The sequence below is a fragment of the Trichechus manatus genome, unplaced genomic scaffold (assembly GCF_000243295.1).
Source record: "Trichechus manatus latirostris isolate Lorelei unplaced genomic scaffold, TriManLat1.0 scaffold00274, whole genome shotgun sequence".
Classification (NCBI taxonomy): domain Eukaryota; kingdom Metazoa; phylum Chordata; class Mammalia; order Sirenia; family Trichechidae; genus Trichechus; species Trichechus manatus.
Genome location: NW_004444210.1, coordinates 1162158 through 1178427, shown reverse-complemented (window position 1 = coordinate 1178427; position 16270 = coordinate 1162158). Strand labels below are relative to the sequence as shown.

General features: G+C 33.9%; 1 protein-coding gene across 1 annotated transcript in view; it reads right to left on the bottom strand.

Moving 5' to 3' along the window:
• Positions 1–16270, bottom strand: part of NAALADL2 (N-acetylated alpha-linked acidic dipeptidase like 2) — an 826538-nt gene that overhangs the window by 189218 nt on the left and 621050 nt on the right. Inside the window, 1 exon segment of the mRNA XM_012559589.1 lies at positions 6673–6796. Coding sequence (XP_012415043.1) covers positions 6673–6796 — 124 coding nt within the window.

Here is a 16270-nt window from a genome sequence, read left to right as displayed (position 1 = left end):
ATTAGAATTACTTAAATGTTTTTCATCATTGGAGACACCACTGTTAACCTTTATTCACACCACTGCAAAACTGAGTTAAAATTTATAGCTTTTAAGTAAGGGCAAATGTCACTATGCTATCTGAATACAAAGCATATAAGAATTACTAGCCTGATTTCTAGGCCTTACAGGAATACTGCCTTTTTCTGCAATTTAATCTCACTGTGATACTTTCTCCACATATATAATGGGAATAAATATTAAAGCATTCTTATTACTTACTCTTTGGTATATTATAATAATCAAACAATTTAAATAAAAGATTCCTATTTAGATATTACGTAAGAGAGGGTAGAAATATGTATTCATTTAAAAATATTTTTTAAAACTCTATACTTACTAAGTTTCAAACCATATAATAATTAAAAATAAGAAAACCAATTTTTCTTAAACAAGTTGGGAAAAACAATGAAAAGACTAATAAACTGATACATCTTAAGGAACCTCATTCTGGTTTCTAAGATGCCACATGCATAAGGTGCTTTTTGTTTCTTTGAATGTATTGTTCATATTCAGAGATTTTTATATATAACATAGAGCATTTGGGGTGCCAGTAGAAAGGCACTATCAATCATATTATTGGATTGATAGTACCTTTCCTCTGGCACCCCATATTCTCTGTATCTATTTTTAATTTTAAAATCCTTTTCTTCTATATATATAGTTATAGCGGTATTTTTAAAATATGAGTTATAAGTCAACATTTAGTGGATGCCAGTTATAAGAAAAAATATAACAGTAAAATGCTAAAGAGTTAACTGGCTAATAACATGTTTGGTGCTTCTATTCTACCTCCTAGTTGGTTGTATAGTGTCTGGGGTCTTAAAAGCTTGCAAGCAGCCATCGAAGGCACAACAATTGGTTTCTATTTGCCTGGCGCAACCAAGGAAGAAAGACAGTCAGGAATAGGAGGAGGAAACTGAATGTCCAGCTAATTGCCTCCATCAACAACTGCCTCTTTTGCCATGAGACTAGAAGAACTGGATGGTGCCTAGCTACCATTACTAAACATTTTCATCAAAGATTCTATAGAAGAATCTTTGATCAAAAGGGGGAAAATGCAGAACATAATTTTGAATTTTCAAGGAATCCAGATTTTCTGGAGCCATGGAGGCTGGATGACCTCCTGAAACTTTTGTTCTGAGATAATCTTTAAACCTTACACCAAAAATACCCTCTGAAGTCTTCTTAAAAACTAAATAATAGTTTAGTAAAGATAGTGAAGAAAGTTAACCTTGAGCACTATGCTCTTTTAGGACCTATCTATATGGGATCAAATTGACAACAGTAACTCGAAAGATTAGATAGGAACCTTGAGGGGCAGCGAGGTGGGGGAGGAACACCTCAGAAAAGGAAGGTGAGAATGGTTGCCCAAATGGAAGACGGTAATCATCACTTAGTTGTACATGCAGACGCTTGAACTGGTGTATATTTTTGCTGTGCATATTCTCAACAACAGTTGAGTTATTAAAAAACATATATATAAAATCAATAAAACCCGTTGCTGTTGGGTCAATTCCAACTCGCAGAAACCCTATAGGACAGAGTAGAACTGCCCCATAGGGTTTCCAAGGAGCGGCTGCCGACGTTTTGGTTAGCAGCCATAGCTTGCCATAGCTCTTAACCACTGTGCAACCAGGGCTCTATAAAATGAATACAATATTATATCTGCTAAAATCAAACTACAGGGATGGGGTAACAAGCCAGCTGAAGCTCTTTCATGAAAATAGCAAAGAACTGAGAATTAGGCACAAATGAAGAGGAGAACAACCTTAGATGGCCAAAGATTTGATTCAAACTTCTGGTAAGTGAGCAGTTGATTCAGTGACTATATTTTTGAGCATTTTCTCATTCTTATAATATTCTTTTCCTGGAGATTCCATGAATTTCTCTATCCTAGGTCTTTTCTCCTCTCCCTTTGAGCTCTTCCTCCTCTGCGGGGATGTTGCCAGGGAAATACTGTCTGTCATCATAGAAATGTTCTATAACGTGTCCTGTCCAGTATAGTACCGACCATACGTGGTCACTATGCATGTGAACTGTGGCTAGTGTGACAAAGAAACAGAAAGTTTAATTTTATTTAATTTTAATTATGTTTTCATTTAAATCCACATATGACTAGTGGCTACTATATTGGACAGTGCATTTCTAGATTCTTCTTTTTTCTGGGCTCCAACCTCATATATTCAAATGCCTCCCAGATGTGCCCACCAAGATGAACTATTACACTCCAAAACACCACATGTCCAATGTTGAACTTATTATCACTTCCTCTAAAACAGCCCCTAATTAGCTAATAATTAGTCAATAGTATCAACTTTGCCCAAACTACAACTATTGAAATTATCTTTGACTCTTCTTTCTGTTTCATGTCCCATATTCAGTAAGTCATATGTCCTATCATTCAATCCTATAAATGTCTCTTATATCTGTCTTCTGTTTTCTAAATTATATATCTTATTCTTTACCAGGCATTACCAATAACCCTGTTTTTAAAGCACTTCCAGGGGAAACTCATTGTGATTAAGACAAAGTTGCAATTTCTTAAATTGTACATAGAAGACTTTTTATCGTCTGACCCTTTTGAACTTTATTTCCAGCTTCATTTCTTACTAAATCTCATTCTCTGCTCTCCCATCACACCCCAAATTTGTGTCATAAGCTCAAACCACATGACATTACTTAAAATGCTCCCCAAACAGCTTGCTCTTTCTAATCTCTGTATCTTGATGAATACATCTTCCATTGCTCTGAGCACCTTATCTTCATCTTCTCCATATGGTGAACTCATAAATATACCTCCAATGTCACCTCTCTGGAAAATTCTTCCTCAACACTTCTAGGCAGAGGTAAAAGCCCCATCTTCTTACTTCCCACACTCTGTCCACATTACTGTCATCTCTTTTAGTACACAATGCTGAAATGATTTATTTACCTGTTTGCTTCCTTGGGCCCACTCCTGAGTACTAGTTTGTTTTTTTTTTTTCAAATGTTTTGCTCCATGTTTGACTTATAGAGTCCTACTAGAATGCTTAGATAACTAATAACAATTAATGAGCTAAATGTTGAAGATTAGAAACATAACTAGAAAATTCCTAGGTATAGATGGAGAAATAAGTCTATTTTAAAACGTGAACCATGATGATTTTTATTCACTTATTAAAGGATTAAGCAGGTAGGATTTATATTGATATTTAATTCATGTTTAGTCTTTGAAGGAATTAGTTTGGCTTCTATAATAATTAAAAAAAAAACAAGTGCTATTTTTTAAGGTAATTATGGTGGATTAAAAAAAACATCTTAAACATATATACAGCATGTTACCCTTCAACAGCTTTATATTGTACCACCTGACTATTATTGGAGCCATGTTGAATTACACTTTTTGACATCAATATTGAGCCTCACTCATTACTTTATTAGGTTCCATGCTCTATATCAAAAAGAGAAATTCTAAGATAAATTCAAATTAAAAAGTTCTCAAAAAACAAAACAAACAAATGACAGCATAACATTGGAAAACTACTTTCAAGGACTACGTGCAGTTCACATCCCATATACAAGTATGATTCAAATATCCTTCCTACAGGACATCACTGAAGTGTACACCTAGAATGGATGCATTTTATGGAATGTAAATTATACCCTATCCACTGTGCTATTATGGTATGTAAGTTATACCATATTCTGTTATGGTGTGGGAATTATACCCAATCCCATTTTGGTATGCACATTATTCCATTTAGCAGGAGAGGAAAAATAATCCCTTCCTACAGACAAATGCTATATATCAAAAAAGTCAATTCCAACTCATAGCAACCCTATAGGACAGAGTAGAACTGCCTCATAGGGTTTCCAAGAGGCAGCTGGCGGATTGAAACTGTTGACCTTTTGGTTAGCAGCCAAACGTTTAACCACTGGTGCCACCAGGGCTCCATTTATTTAATTAGACAATATAAAATATATGATGTGCTATGGTACTACATCAAATACCAAACTTCACTGGGAAAAATAAGGAACAGCACATCTTCAATGATTCAATTACTTCTAATTTCTTGGAAATTCTTAAAAGGAACATAATGTGTTAACATAAATAATCTTTGTACTGCATTATTTTACAAAGTGCTTCTCATATTTCTTATCCTTTGTCATAATTTACAGTGACAGAAATTATACACAGCTGAGTCATTTTATGCAAAGCCCTCTGTTACTTCTGTGATATCACACCACTATGTGGAATACAGCTGTATTAAACAGTTTATGGGAGTCTTTGGGTGGTGCAAAGCGTTAATATGTTCAGCTGCTAACTGAAAGTTAGAGATTTGAGTGAGTCTACTTGGACATGCCTCAGAAGAAAGGTTTGGTGATTTACTTCGGAAAAATCCGCCACTGAAAACCCTATGGAGTACCGTTGTACTTTGACGTGGGATCACCATGAGTTGGAGTCAACTCCATAGCAACTTTTTTTTTAAAAATACTTTATATGCTGTTGTTAATGCCACTATTATACTTAATGAAATAAAGTCTTTTACAGACCTCAACTTTTCAAAAATTAGATTTTATACTCCATTTTCATATACTCCTTATCAGTGTATTTTCAGCATTTAGTTTAGTTATATGCTTTCATGTCTAAGTTATTAGTTATTTTTATTTTTATTTTTTTTGCATTAAAGTAAAAACAAAATTTAGAGAATGTAAGTAAGAGCCTACTTTGAAGACTGTAGCACTAATACGTTTTAATGTGTTACATACATAGTACATTTCTAGAGAAAATGTATACATCATCTTTTTCAATCGCACAGAATCCTAATGAGAAAGAATATTATCAGCATACTCCACTTTGATATAGAAAATAAAATGAATTTCTACTAAATAATATAGTAAGTTGGTAATGAAGATAGAACTAAATTCATTCTCCTTAATTCCTGGTCAGGTGTTCAACTCAACTTCTCTATATTTAATAGATTAAAAAAAAACATGGCTCCAAATTCATATTGTGGTTCTTACTGTTGGGTTGATTCTGACTCATAGCAACCCTATAGGACAAAGTAAAACTGCCCCATATGGTTTCCAAAGCTGTAATCTTTATGGAAGCAGACTGCCACATCTTTCTCTCATGGAGTGGCTGGTGGGTTTGAACCCCTGACCTTTCAGTTAGCAGCTGGGTGCTTTAACCATTGCACCACCAGAGCCCCTTATTCAATAGCTACTTTTATTTTGTTAATCAGAGAACATTTGACTTTAAAAAGAAGTACTTCTTTAATAATTCTTTTTATGATGCCACAAGTTCTACTATTGGTGAAGTAAGACTGAATATGTGAGACACAATATCTTCCCTTGTCCTATGTCTGCAGCATAAGTGACTGTCATCAAGTAGATATGATAAATATTTCTGATCATAAAAAGTGCCACAGAACTCTTGCTTCTGAACTTAAGCAGTTTTTAAATTATTTCGTATAAATGCAATTCCTTTAAACAGCCATTTAATGGGTTAGCCAAATACCTGTTTACATATAAAATCTATTTGAAAACACATGTAAAGATTGGAATATGTTCCAATATCTGTGTACAAATTTGTCTTCTCTCTAATAACCACTTATTTTCTGTCTCTCTCACACTAAGTATTGACCTCTAGTATATGTTCAGGCTACATTTAATGCTCCCCTACGCCCTTCCTGATCCATCCTTGCTTCCCAGCATGCTCTCAGTAGTTGTAGCTCTTATGTGTGGCCAAGACCTCAGGCACCCAGAATCAGCTGTGCATTTATAACTTTAAAATTAAAAGCCTAGCATTTTCCTTGGCTGAGGATTTCATGTGGCTGGACATTGTCATCCCATTATATATTCGATGTCAACATGGTCTAAAATTGTACCTTCTACAAAAATTCTTGATTTTACAGATCCAGAGCAAAGCAGAAAAAAATGGAGAAAATATTATGATGCCATTGACCTAAAATCCTATAATGTTTTACTTTAAACAAACAAGAAAAAAAAACAAAACCTTAAATCTAAGCTCTAAGTATTTGGAATATCTGAATGAAAAAAAAATCTCTACAACTTCTATTGTCAAAAACCAGGTTAAACAGAAAATTGGTAAATGTAAAAACTTATATGGTATCATCTGATGTCAGAACATTCCATTTATTTTCTCCATATTTTAAAACTTAATTTTCACCATACTATAAAACTCACTGCTAAGAAGATACAGCAAGAAAATATAAATATGGCCATCATAAATAAAAACTTTCATTATAAACTCAATCTTTCTCTTTAAAAAATGGAGACCTTTTTAATTCCAACTAAAAAGTACTCCAAACAAGAAAGTTTCTTAATATTGACACAAAACTTCAAAGATGCAGAAATCCATATCCAATTTGAATAAGCCCTTAATGCAAATGGAAGATGTATATTTGAGAATATATCACAAAAAAAACCTAAGTTTTTATTAAACATTGATTTTGGGAGGAAGGCATCAGGATGGGTCTGTAGGATCTTGGATGAGTTGCTTATTAACTTTACTCCTTAGCAAAATAACAGAAGGTACTAAAATTCTTTAGATCAAAATATATAGATTTCTTTTAATTGGTATTTTCCTTTCTCCCATTCACCCACAAAAAAAGTACACTTTCCCACCCTGTTCATGAATACATTCCTCCCCTACCTTGGTAATGGTTTCATGAAGGTTGAAAAAAGGATCCATTTCTTCAATTTTTGTTGTACGTTTAGGAAAAAGGGCCTCAGAGAGAAAGCTTGGACCCTGTGGCAAATCAGAAAAGAAACATTTCAAACTTTTCATTGATTTTGTTCTTCAAGTGTTTACTGGATTTTCTTTAAAGATTCAAAAGGACTGTAAATTGCTTTAAGGTTTTTGTTGATTGTTGGACTTCATTCTTCTGATTTAATTAACCCATCACAGATTATTAGTAAATTAAAATAAGAGTAAGATTCTATAACTCTTGACATTATATGTATTTACAAAAGAATGGTTTTTAATCAAAAAAGATAATTATTGACAGTTTCAACCTTTCTGTTTTTTCCAAATGTACACTTATGTAGAGTAAGACACCTTGAGTACTAACATTTATATCTGAAAACCCTTCTCTATTTTATAAATTATATGTTTTAAAACTGTTACAATTGAATGTTTTTGACAAACACGATTACCAACTAGAAAAGCCCAAGCAAAAGTGCCCATGAAATTTTTAATATTGCAAAACTAAATTCAAAACAATACTAAAAAAATATTTGGGGTAGAACTGCTTCATGGGTTTATGCTGCTGATAATACATTGTAGCAGAACCTTAGTGTTAAGATGGTTGAAATGAATCAATTCGAGATATTCATTTCGTATTTGCATGCAGAGTCGAGCTTCAGAATGCAAGACATAGAATGCTAGTACTATCACTACCTACAACAATGTTCTTGCAGTTATCAACATCTGCATCTCATGAAATATTATTTAGCATATAAACATAGCCTTTACTTGAAAACCAGAAGGAACTAGGATAAGTTAGTCTAGAAAACAGAAGCTTTGGGATCTAATTGTTTTCATGATAGATTATAAAACACAACAATGAATGCATGAGCAACAAAAAAACAAAATAGACAACTAGGGCCTCATAAAAGTTAAACACTTACGTTCATCATAAGTCTATATCAAGAGAGTAAAGAGACAACCTACAGACTTGTAAAAAAATTTTAGGAATGGTATAACAAATAAAGGTTTGCTATCTAAAATACTTAGAAATCTTCTACGACTTAACAAAAAGATAAATAACCCAATCAAAAACTAACATGAAGAGATACTTCACCAAAGAGGATATTCAAATAAACAAAGGACGCATGAAAAGATGCTCAAGGTCATTAGCCATCAGAGAAATGCAAATCCAAACCACAATAAGATACCATTTCACTCCCACTAAGATGGCCAAGATTAAAAATAATAAGTGTTAGAGGGGATGTGAAGAAATTACTGGTGGCAATGCAAAATGGTATAGCCATTGTAGAAAACAGGTTGGTGCTTCCTCAAAAAACTAGAGGTAGAGTTGCCATATGACCCAGCAATTCCACTCCTAGATATATACCCTAGGGATCTAATAGAAGTGACATGAACAGACATACGTTCACCTATGCTCGTGGCAGCACTATTCACAATAGCCAAAAGATAGAAAAAACCTAAGTGCCTATCAATGGACGAATGGATAAATAAAATGTAGTACATACATACAATGAAATACTGTTCAGCAACTAAGAAAAATGAGTTCCTGAAACATCTTGGAACATGGATGAACCTGGAGGACATTATGTTCAGCAAAATAAGTCAATCACAAAAAAATAAAGATTGTATGTTCTCACTTCTGTGAAATAACATGAACAAGTAAATACACAGAAACTAATATTCATTAGTGGTTACCAGGGATGGAGGGAGGGGGGAGGGAGATTCACTCTCTAGATAGTAGACGCTTGCTTTTTTGGTGGTGGGAAAGGTAACACCGAATAAGGGTGAGGTATACACAGCTTGATGAAGATAAACAATGTCACTAAAAAATACACAAGAAAAAAAAGAAAACAAAAAACATATTGGCAATTGCTATGGCATATATAATTTTTAAACAACAGCAAAAACAACCAAAAAATGCATGTGTGGGTATATATGTGTATGTATGTAGGAATATATGTGTTTAGGTATGTATATATGCATGTATGCATATGTATACATACTTGCATATATGTGACTATATGCATATATATTCATATATATAATAAAGCACATAGGGCACAGTTACAGATACTTCTCAGACATAACCAAACACCTTGCGGGACTCGATTTCTGAGTTTAAAGGCTTAGAATCATAGTCTCACGGGGCATCTCGGTTAGCTGTCATAATACAGATCAGAGAGTTATGTTCTATATCCTAGTTTGGTGAATAGTGTCTGGGGTTTTAAAAGCATGTGAGTGGCCATCTAAGATACAACTATTGGTCTCTACTCATCCAGAGCAAAAGAGAAAGAAGGAAATCAAAGACTCAAAGAAGAAACTGTCTACAGGATAAATAGTCTACACAAACCACAGCCTCATCTACCCTGAGACCAGAGAACTAGATGATGCCAGGCCACCACTTCTAATCAGGGCTACAATAGATAGACCCTGAAGGAACGGGAGAAAAATGTGGAACAGAACCTCAAATTCCTTAAATAAAAAGGCCAGACCTATTGGACTGGTTGAGACTGAATGACTCCCTGAGACAATCGCCCTGATACACTCTTCAAATCTTGAACTGAAACTAATCCCTGAGGTCACCTTGCAGCTAAATAACAAATTGGCTCAAAAAATAATATCACCTGTAAATAGGGTGCTTCTTTAAAAAATCACCTATATGAGACCAAACGGTACACAATTAGTTTAAAGCAAAGACAAGATTATTAGGGGCAAGGAAACGAGATTAATGGAAACAGCACAGCCAGAATGGAAATAATGAGAATGTCCACACATTGTGAAGAATGTAACCAATGTCACTGAACAACTTGCGCAGAAATTGTTGAACGGTAAACTAAACTTTTGTGTAAACCTTCACCAAAAACAAAACAAAATTTTATTTTTTTTTAAAAAAAGATGAGTCAAAGTTGACTGCAAATATTTCTAAATTTGATACAATGAGTGATTAAAAATTTCATCAACTTAGCATACAAACACAATCAGCGTTAGGGCAGAAAAGGAATTAAACCTTTGAGGTGAGGTATTTGTGGGGCATTTAAATGAAGTCATTCAGACTTTATTGATCTGAAGTTCAAGGCTAAACTCTGGACTGGAGATACAAAAACCAATGAAGATATTAGACATGGAATTATTGTAGAAAAGTGTAAGGAGATTCATGTGGGTGGGACTTTATGGTGTCAAAAGGGTAGAGGATGTCTGGGAATGAATAATCAATGTTACAAAGAAATGAAATGCAGTAAGATGAAGATGTAATTATCCATTGCATGCAGCTTTTGTCAGAGGGATTTCTGTGGAGTCCTGGGAACAGGAGACAGAATACAATCAGTTAAGGAGTGATTGTGATGAGAAGTAGACATCAGCTCTAAACTACAGTACTATCTCTAGAAATTAAGATTAGTTGGAGATTAGAAAAATAGATCATTAGCTAATGGAGCTAAAGAGTCAAGGAAATGTGTTGTTTATTTGTTGTGTTTTAGATAGAATTGAAACAGATAGTACTTTGAATCTGAGAGGAAGGATCTAGGAAACAAGGAGAAATTTAAAAATACAGGAATAATTTGGGGAAATTCATAGATCGTGATCTTAAAGGGAAAGTGTTCAAAACTGTGAAGTTATCCAGAGTGTAGAACTGTTAAGTAAATGAGACAATAGGGGGTAAAATATTGCAATAAGGATAGGATCTAAGACTGGGGGAAGACAGTATTAGTGCATAGGTAAAGAATAGAATGCCATGTTGCATTCATTTTTAGACTAGACTGAGCTGACTAAACTTCAACTCATTGCCATACCAATATATATCTTGTACTTTTTTTTTCAGAAATGATCATTTAAAATAATACTGTGTTCGCGTAGACTTATTGGGGGTTGGATAGACAGTAAACCTCAGTACATGCCTTCACTATATTTGGTACTAAATAAGTTTGGCCTAGAATGAATAGAATAATAATAGTGCTTAACATATACCAGCACTGGGCTAGGTATGCTGCATGTATCACCTAATTTAATCCACACAAATTTATGAGACAGGAACTATTATTCCCCTCACTTTACAAATGGGCAATTGAGGACCAATGAGGTCCAGGCACTAGCCCATGATCATACCATAAGTGGTGGAGTCAGGATTCAAATCCAGGTTTATCTGACTCCACAGGCGATTATCTTACCCACAATCTTCACTCCTATGCTACGCCACCTCCCTACTGCCAAAGATCCTCATAGCCTAAGATTTTGTGTTTTTGAATTTAAGTTAGAAAGAAAGATTTCCTCCAACTCCTGTTCCAGTTCCTTCCAACCTTTAGTCTACTCTACATAAGCAGCATCAACACTATGCACAGTTTAAAGACTATAACCAAAGACTCCCTGCTTAGACTAAACAAAATTGAGTCTAGAAAGTCCCATGTGCTCTTTCTTCCCTCATTACAACAGTCTCCTTTCTGCAGTCAGAGAATATACATATCACTACTTAGATATAATATGTAAAATTTAAACACATTCAGGTTTTGAATGGCACTGACATTCATAATGTACTGGACAGAGAACACAAACTGGACTGAGGAAAAAGTTAATTGCAGCCATAATTTTTGAAATGTAACATTCTCATCTCTATTCAAAGTAGAATAGACCTGAGATAATGTGGAGCTTAAACATAAGTGTAGCAATCCAAGGGTCAAAAGTGGAACAATTTTAGCACATTATTTTCTGAATACACATTGTTATATTTCAATTATTTTACGAGTTCTAGGAAAGTACATAATATTGGCTTTATTGAAAATACCCAAGTCACCTTTATAGTTCGTTGATATTGATTTAGTATCCTATTTTCAGACCTACAAGAGACATTAGAAATCTTAATTCAACCCAACTGCATGAAACGAAACACAGAATATCCAAGTAATTTTACAAAATTAGAAAATAGTTGTTAAGAAGTCAATACTAGAAATTGTTGGCTTCCTTTAAATGTGTGTGTGTGTGTGTTTTATTTCTTAAACATTTACTTTTAGGATGAGTACAATAATTATAAGCCTTAAAAAATATGAATCAATTTACAGGTAGTTCCCAACTTAACGTTGTATTTGAGTTAGAATGAACTGCACTTAACAATCACCCGTTTTTTGTTTGTTTTTGGCTTACATAATGCACGTATAACTGGAAAAGCAAGAAGCCTCGATGTTGAAGCTGTAAGTTTATATGTAATGTTTCCAACTCCCAAAGACAAAGATTGGATTTATAAAGATGATAATAAAAGGCAATAATAATGAAAACAAACTCAAAAAAAGAGGTATTCGACTTAGGTCAGAAGCAACTTACGACGGAGTCATCAGAACAGAACATCATGTAAATTGTGGGTTCCCTGTGATTAATCCATGATGTATTTTAGGTCTTACATACAAAACACTTCTAGAAGACCCGGTATTCATATTCTAGACTTTCTTTAGGCTAATCTCCTTAATTATCTTTTCTTTCATCTCTTAATCACTGTTTTTCTATGTTACTCATCAGTATATACTATGCATCTTTATTTAAATAGTCTGTTTATTTTATTTTGCATCATACTTTCTAAACAAATTAGGAGGCAGGGAAAGCTTAGCAATAGCAACAAAAAAGAACCAACAAAAAAATGCTCTTAGATTATTTCACAAATCAAGGCATTTTTTAATAATAAATTCATTTAGTTACTATTTTGGGGGTAAATAATTAAGATTGGTGAGAAATTATTGCCAGATCAGTGCTTAAGAGCTCGGCTGCTAACCAAAAGATTGGTAGTTTGAATCTACCAGCTGTGTCTTGGAAACCCTATTGGGCAGTTCTACTCTGTTCTATAGGGTTGCTATGCGTCGGAATCAACTCCACAGCAGTGGGTTAATAAACACTAATTATTTCGAATAGTAAAATAAATGGGTAGTATTTGTTAGTGTTTCTGTATCCATGCTGCAGTTATGAGTAGAAGAATAACACCTGACAATGTCTGGCATAAAGAGCTGGCTAATGAGGAGGAACTCAGCAGTTGGTTGTATTAACAAGTTGACTTATGCAATAACTGAGGCTATGTCCAAAATCACACTTATCAAACCCACAAATTCTAAGATCCTGTAATTTTAACTCTAGGTTTACTTTGTCTCTTTTTACATCATATCCCTTAAATTTTCTTGAGAATTCTTCAGCCTTTTCCAGCTTACAGAAGATAGAGGGACATCAACTTACTAACACTGTGTTGTTGCAAGTGACCAATGCAACATCATTTCACATTAGGAAGAAAAGGAAAAAATTAATAGTCACTGTTTTTTCTATTTATTCCTAAACAGGGTTCTCTGAAGCTGTGTATATGACTCAGAAAATGTGTCAGCTTTTAAGACAGAAATATTTCTGGGAAATCAACAGTCTCTGTCATGGATTGAATTGTGTCCCCTCAGAATATCTGTCAACTTGGCTAGGCCGTCATTCCCAGTATTGTGTGATTCTCCAACATTTTGTCATCCGATGTGATTTTCCGATGTGTTGCAAATCCTACCTCTATGATGTTAATGAGGCAGGATTAAAGGCAGTTATGTTAATGTGGCAGGACTCAATCTACAAGATTAGGTTGTATCTTGAGTCAATCTCTTTTGAGATATAAAAGACACAAGGGAGCAGAGAGAAAGGGGACCTCATACCACCAAAAAACAAGAGCCAGGAGAATAATGCATCCTCTGGACTCCAGGTCCCTGTGCTGAGAATTTCCTAGACCACGGAAAGATTGACGACAAGGACCTTTCCCCCAGAGCTGTCAGAAAGAGAGAGCCTTCCCCTGGAGCTGGCACCCTGAGTTTCGACTTCTAGCCTCCTAGACTGTGGAGAGAATAAATTTCTCTTTGTTAGAGCCATCCACTTGTGGTATTTCTGTTATAGCAGCACTAGATAACTACAACAGTCTCTTTCTGAAATTACCAATTAACTACATCTATGACATCAAGTCCAGCTCAGGCAACAGGTTCTTTGATGTTCATATCACCTGTAATCCTGAAGCTCCATGCCTGTAATGGGCTTTCTATATAAAGCCTGTGAAGGTTGTTTCTAACAGCAGACCTCAAGATTTCATTCCAATTTCCAATTACTTCTTCTATATTCAGGAATAGCTATGGAATTGAGGTATTTTACATTTGTAGTAGAACCTTTAGGTGAGGCACAAATAAAAACCGTTCTAATTAAGTATCTGTAAGTCAGCTACAAATTAAAAGATTTTTCTAGTTTGGGTAGTTACATACACAGTTGTCAAACTATATCTAACTTAAACCTTAACAACTGTGCATTTTATTACATGTAAATCATATCTCAGAGAAAACAGCCTTCCTAGATATGAGATATTTCCATCATCCCCAAAGATATTTTTTGCCCCCTGTGTTGTGTCAGTTTGGGTAAGCTGCATTATTCAAGACTTTATTTCACCTAAATTGTCAAATTTATTGACATACAATTATTCATAATATCCTCTTTTTACCCTTTTAATAGGATCTGAGCAGTTATACCTTATGCCCCCTCTTTCATTCCTAATACTGGTAATTTTTGTTCTCTCTGTGTTTATCATCATCATCATCATCATTCTTACTAGATGTTTAACAATTACTCTTTTTATTTCATTGATTTTTTTTTTTTTTAATTACTTCCTTTCTTCTCTTTACTTTGGTTTAATTAAAAAAAAAAAATTTCCCCCTAGCTTCTGGGATAACTTAGATTACTGATTTTATTCTTGTCTTCTTTTATAATATGCACATTTAAAGCTAGAAAATTCTCTGTCGACATTAAATTAGTTGTATTCCACAATTTTTTAAACATTGTATTTTCATTGCTTTTCAAAGTATTTTCTAATTTTTCATGATTTTTTCTTTGATCCATGGGTTCTTTAGAAGTGTATTGCTTTATTTCCTAATATTTGAGGATTTTCTAAATACCTCATCACAACTAATTTCTAATTTAATACTGTGGTTGTCAAAGAACTACTCTGCATTATTTCAATAATTCTATATTTATTGACACTTGTTTTATGGCCCAGCTCATGAAGATTCCATTTGCACTTGAAAAGAATGCATACTCTGCAGCTGTTGGGTATAGTGTTTTATAAATATCAAACAGCTCAACTTGAGTGATAGTTGTTCAAATTTTCTATATACTACTGCTTCTGTTAGCATAATTTTTTATTGCTCTGTCTTCTAGTTCAATGATTCCTTTCTCTAATGTATTCAGTCTGCTTTTTAGCCCATCAAACCATTCTTCATGTCTGACATATTTTTCATTTATGGTATTACTATTTGGTTTTCTTTTTCTTAGTTTTCCTGTCTGCTTAAATTCATAATCATGCATGTTGTCTGTCTTTCCCATTGGAAACTTTAACATACTTATAGTAGTTATTTTAAAGTCTGTCTCTGGTAATTCCAACAACTGGACCATCTCTGGTTCTACTCCTACTGATTATTTCCTCTCTTGGTCCATGAATCACATTATATTGTTTCTTCACACTGTAATTTTTTTTTTAAATCATATCCTGACCTGAGGTAAGTAATGTTTGTCACCACATAAGGGCATAACCCTTCATTTGTTAGGTGGCTAGCTGTAGGAGGTGAGTCTATTTAATGTGTAGTTGATCTGGGTCTGGGATTTTTGAAGATTTCGTTAGACCACTGTCTTCAAATGTTTGAGGGCAAGATCAAGACTTTCCCTTCACTGAGGCTTAGGCTCTGATTCTTGATAATATATCAGGGATTTCCTTGTGATTTATAGCACAGTCATAATTTTCCAAACTGAGTGAGGTTTCTCTCTTTTTTACAGCTTTATTGCCAGTTTTTTTTTTTTTTTTTTTTTTTTTTTAAACTAAGGAGTTCTTTATGCTCTCCAGTCCAGGCTCCAGGATTATGAACCTCAGGAAATATTTCTCCATCATGCTGTTTGTTCTCTGCCTGATGATTTTATAAAACTAATGATTTTTGTAGCTTATCTGGCTTGTTCAATTTATTAGAATTGGAGTGACAATGTTTTGTAATTTTCTTCGTCTTTACCATAAAAGTTTTTTAAAAATTTTTAAGTTTTATATGTTGCTTTAATATACATTACTTTTTTATATAGTATATATTTATACTGTAAATATCATATATTTATATCTTAAATATAAAATTTACATATTTACAATTAGTAAAGTAGCATTATTATTGCCCTCATTTTATGGATGTGTAGACTGAGATTCAGAGACATTATTTGGATAGGTACTGCTTGCTCACAAGTGGCAAAACTTTGACTGAAATGCAGATCTTCATCTACAGTCTGCTGCTACTTACATTCCATAACTCTGTATCTCAAATGCCCAGATCAAGCCAAGGTTGCAGTTAGTACCAGAAAACAGATGACACTATAGACATTGCGTGACAGAAATAAGAATTGTTCAAGCCTATCAAAATAAACTAGATACAATAGAGTCCGTTTCAAGGCTTAAAAATCCATGAGAAAGCTCTACACATAAATCTTGATAAGTGATTATTGAGCTGTTTT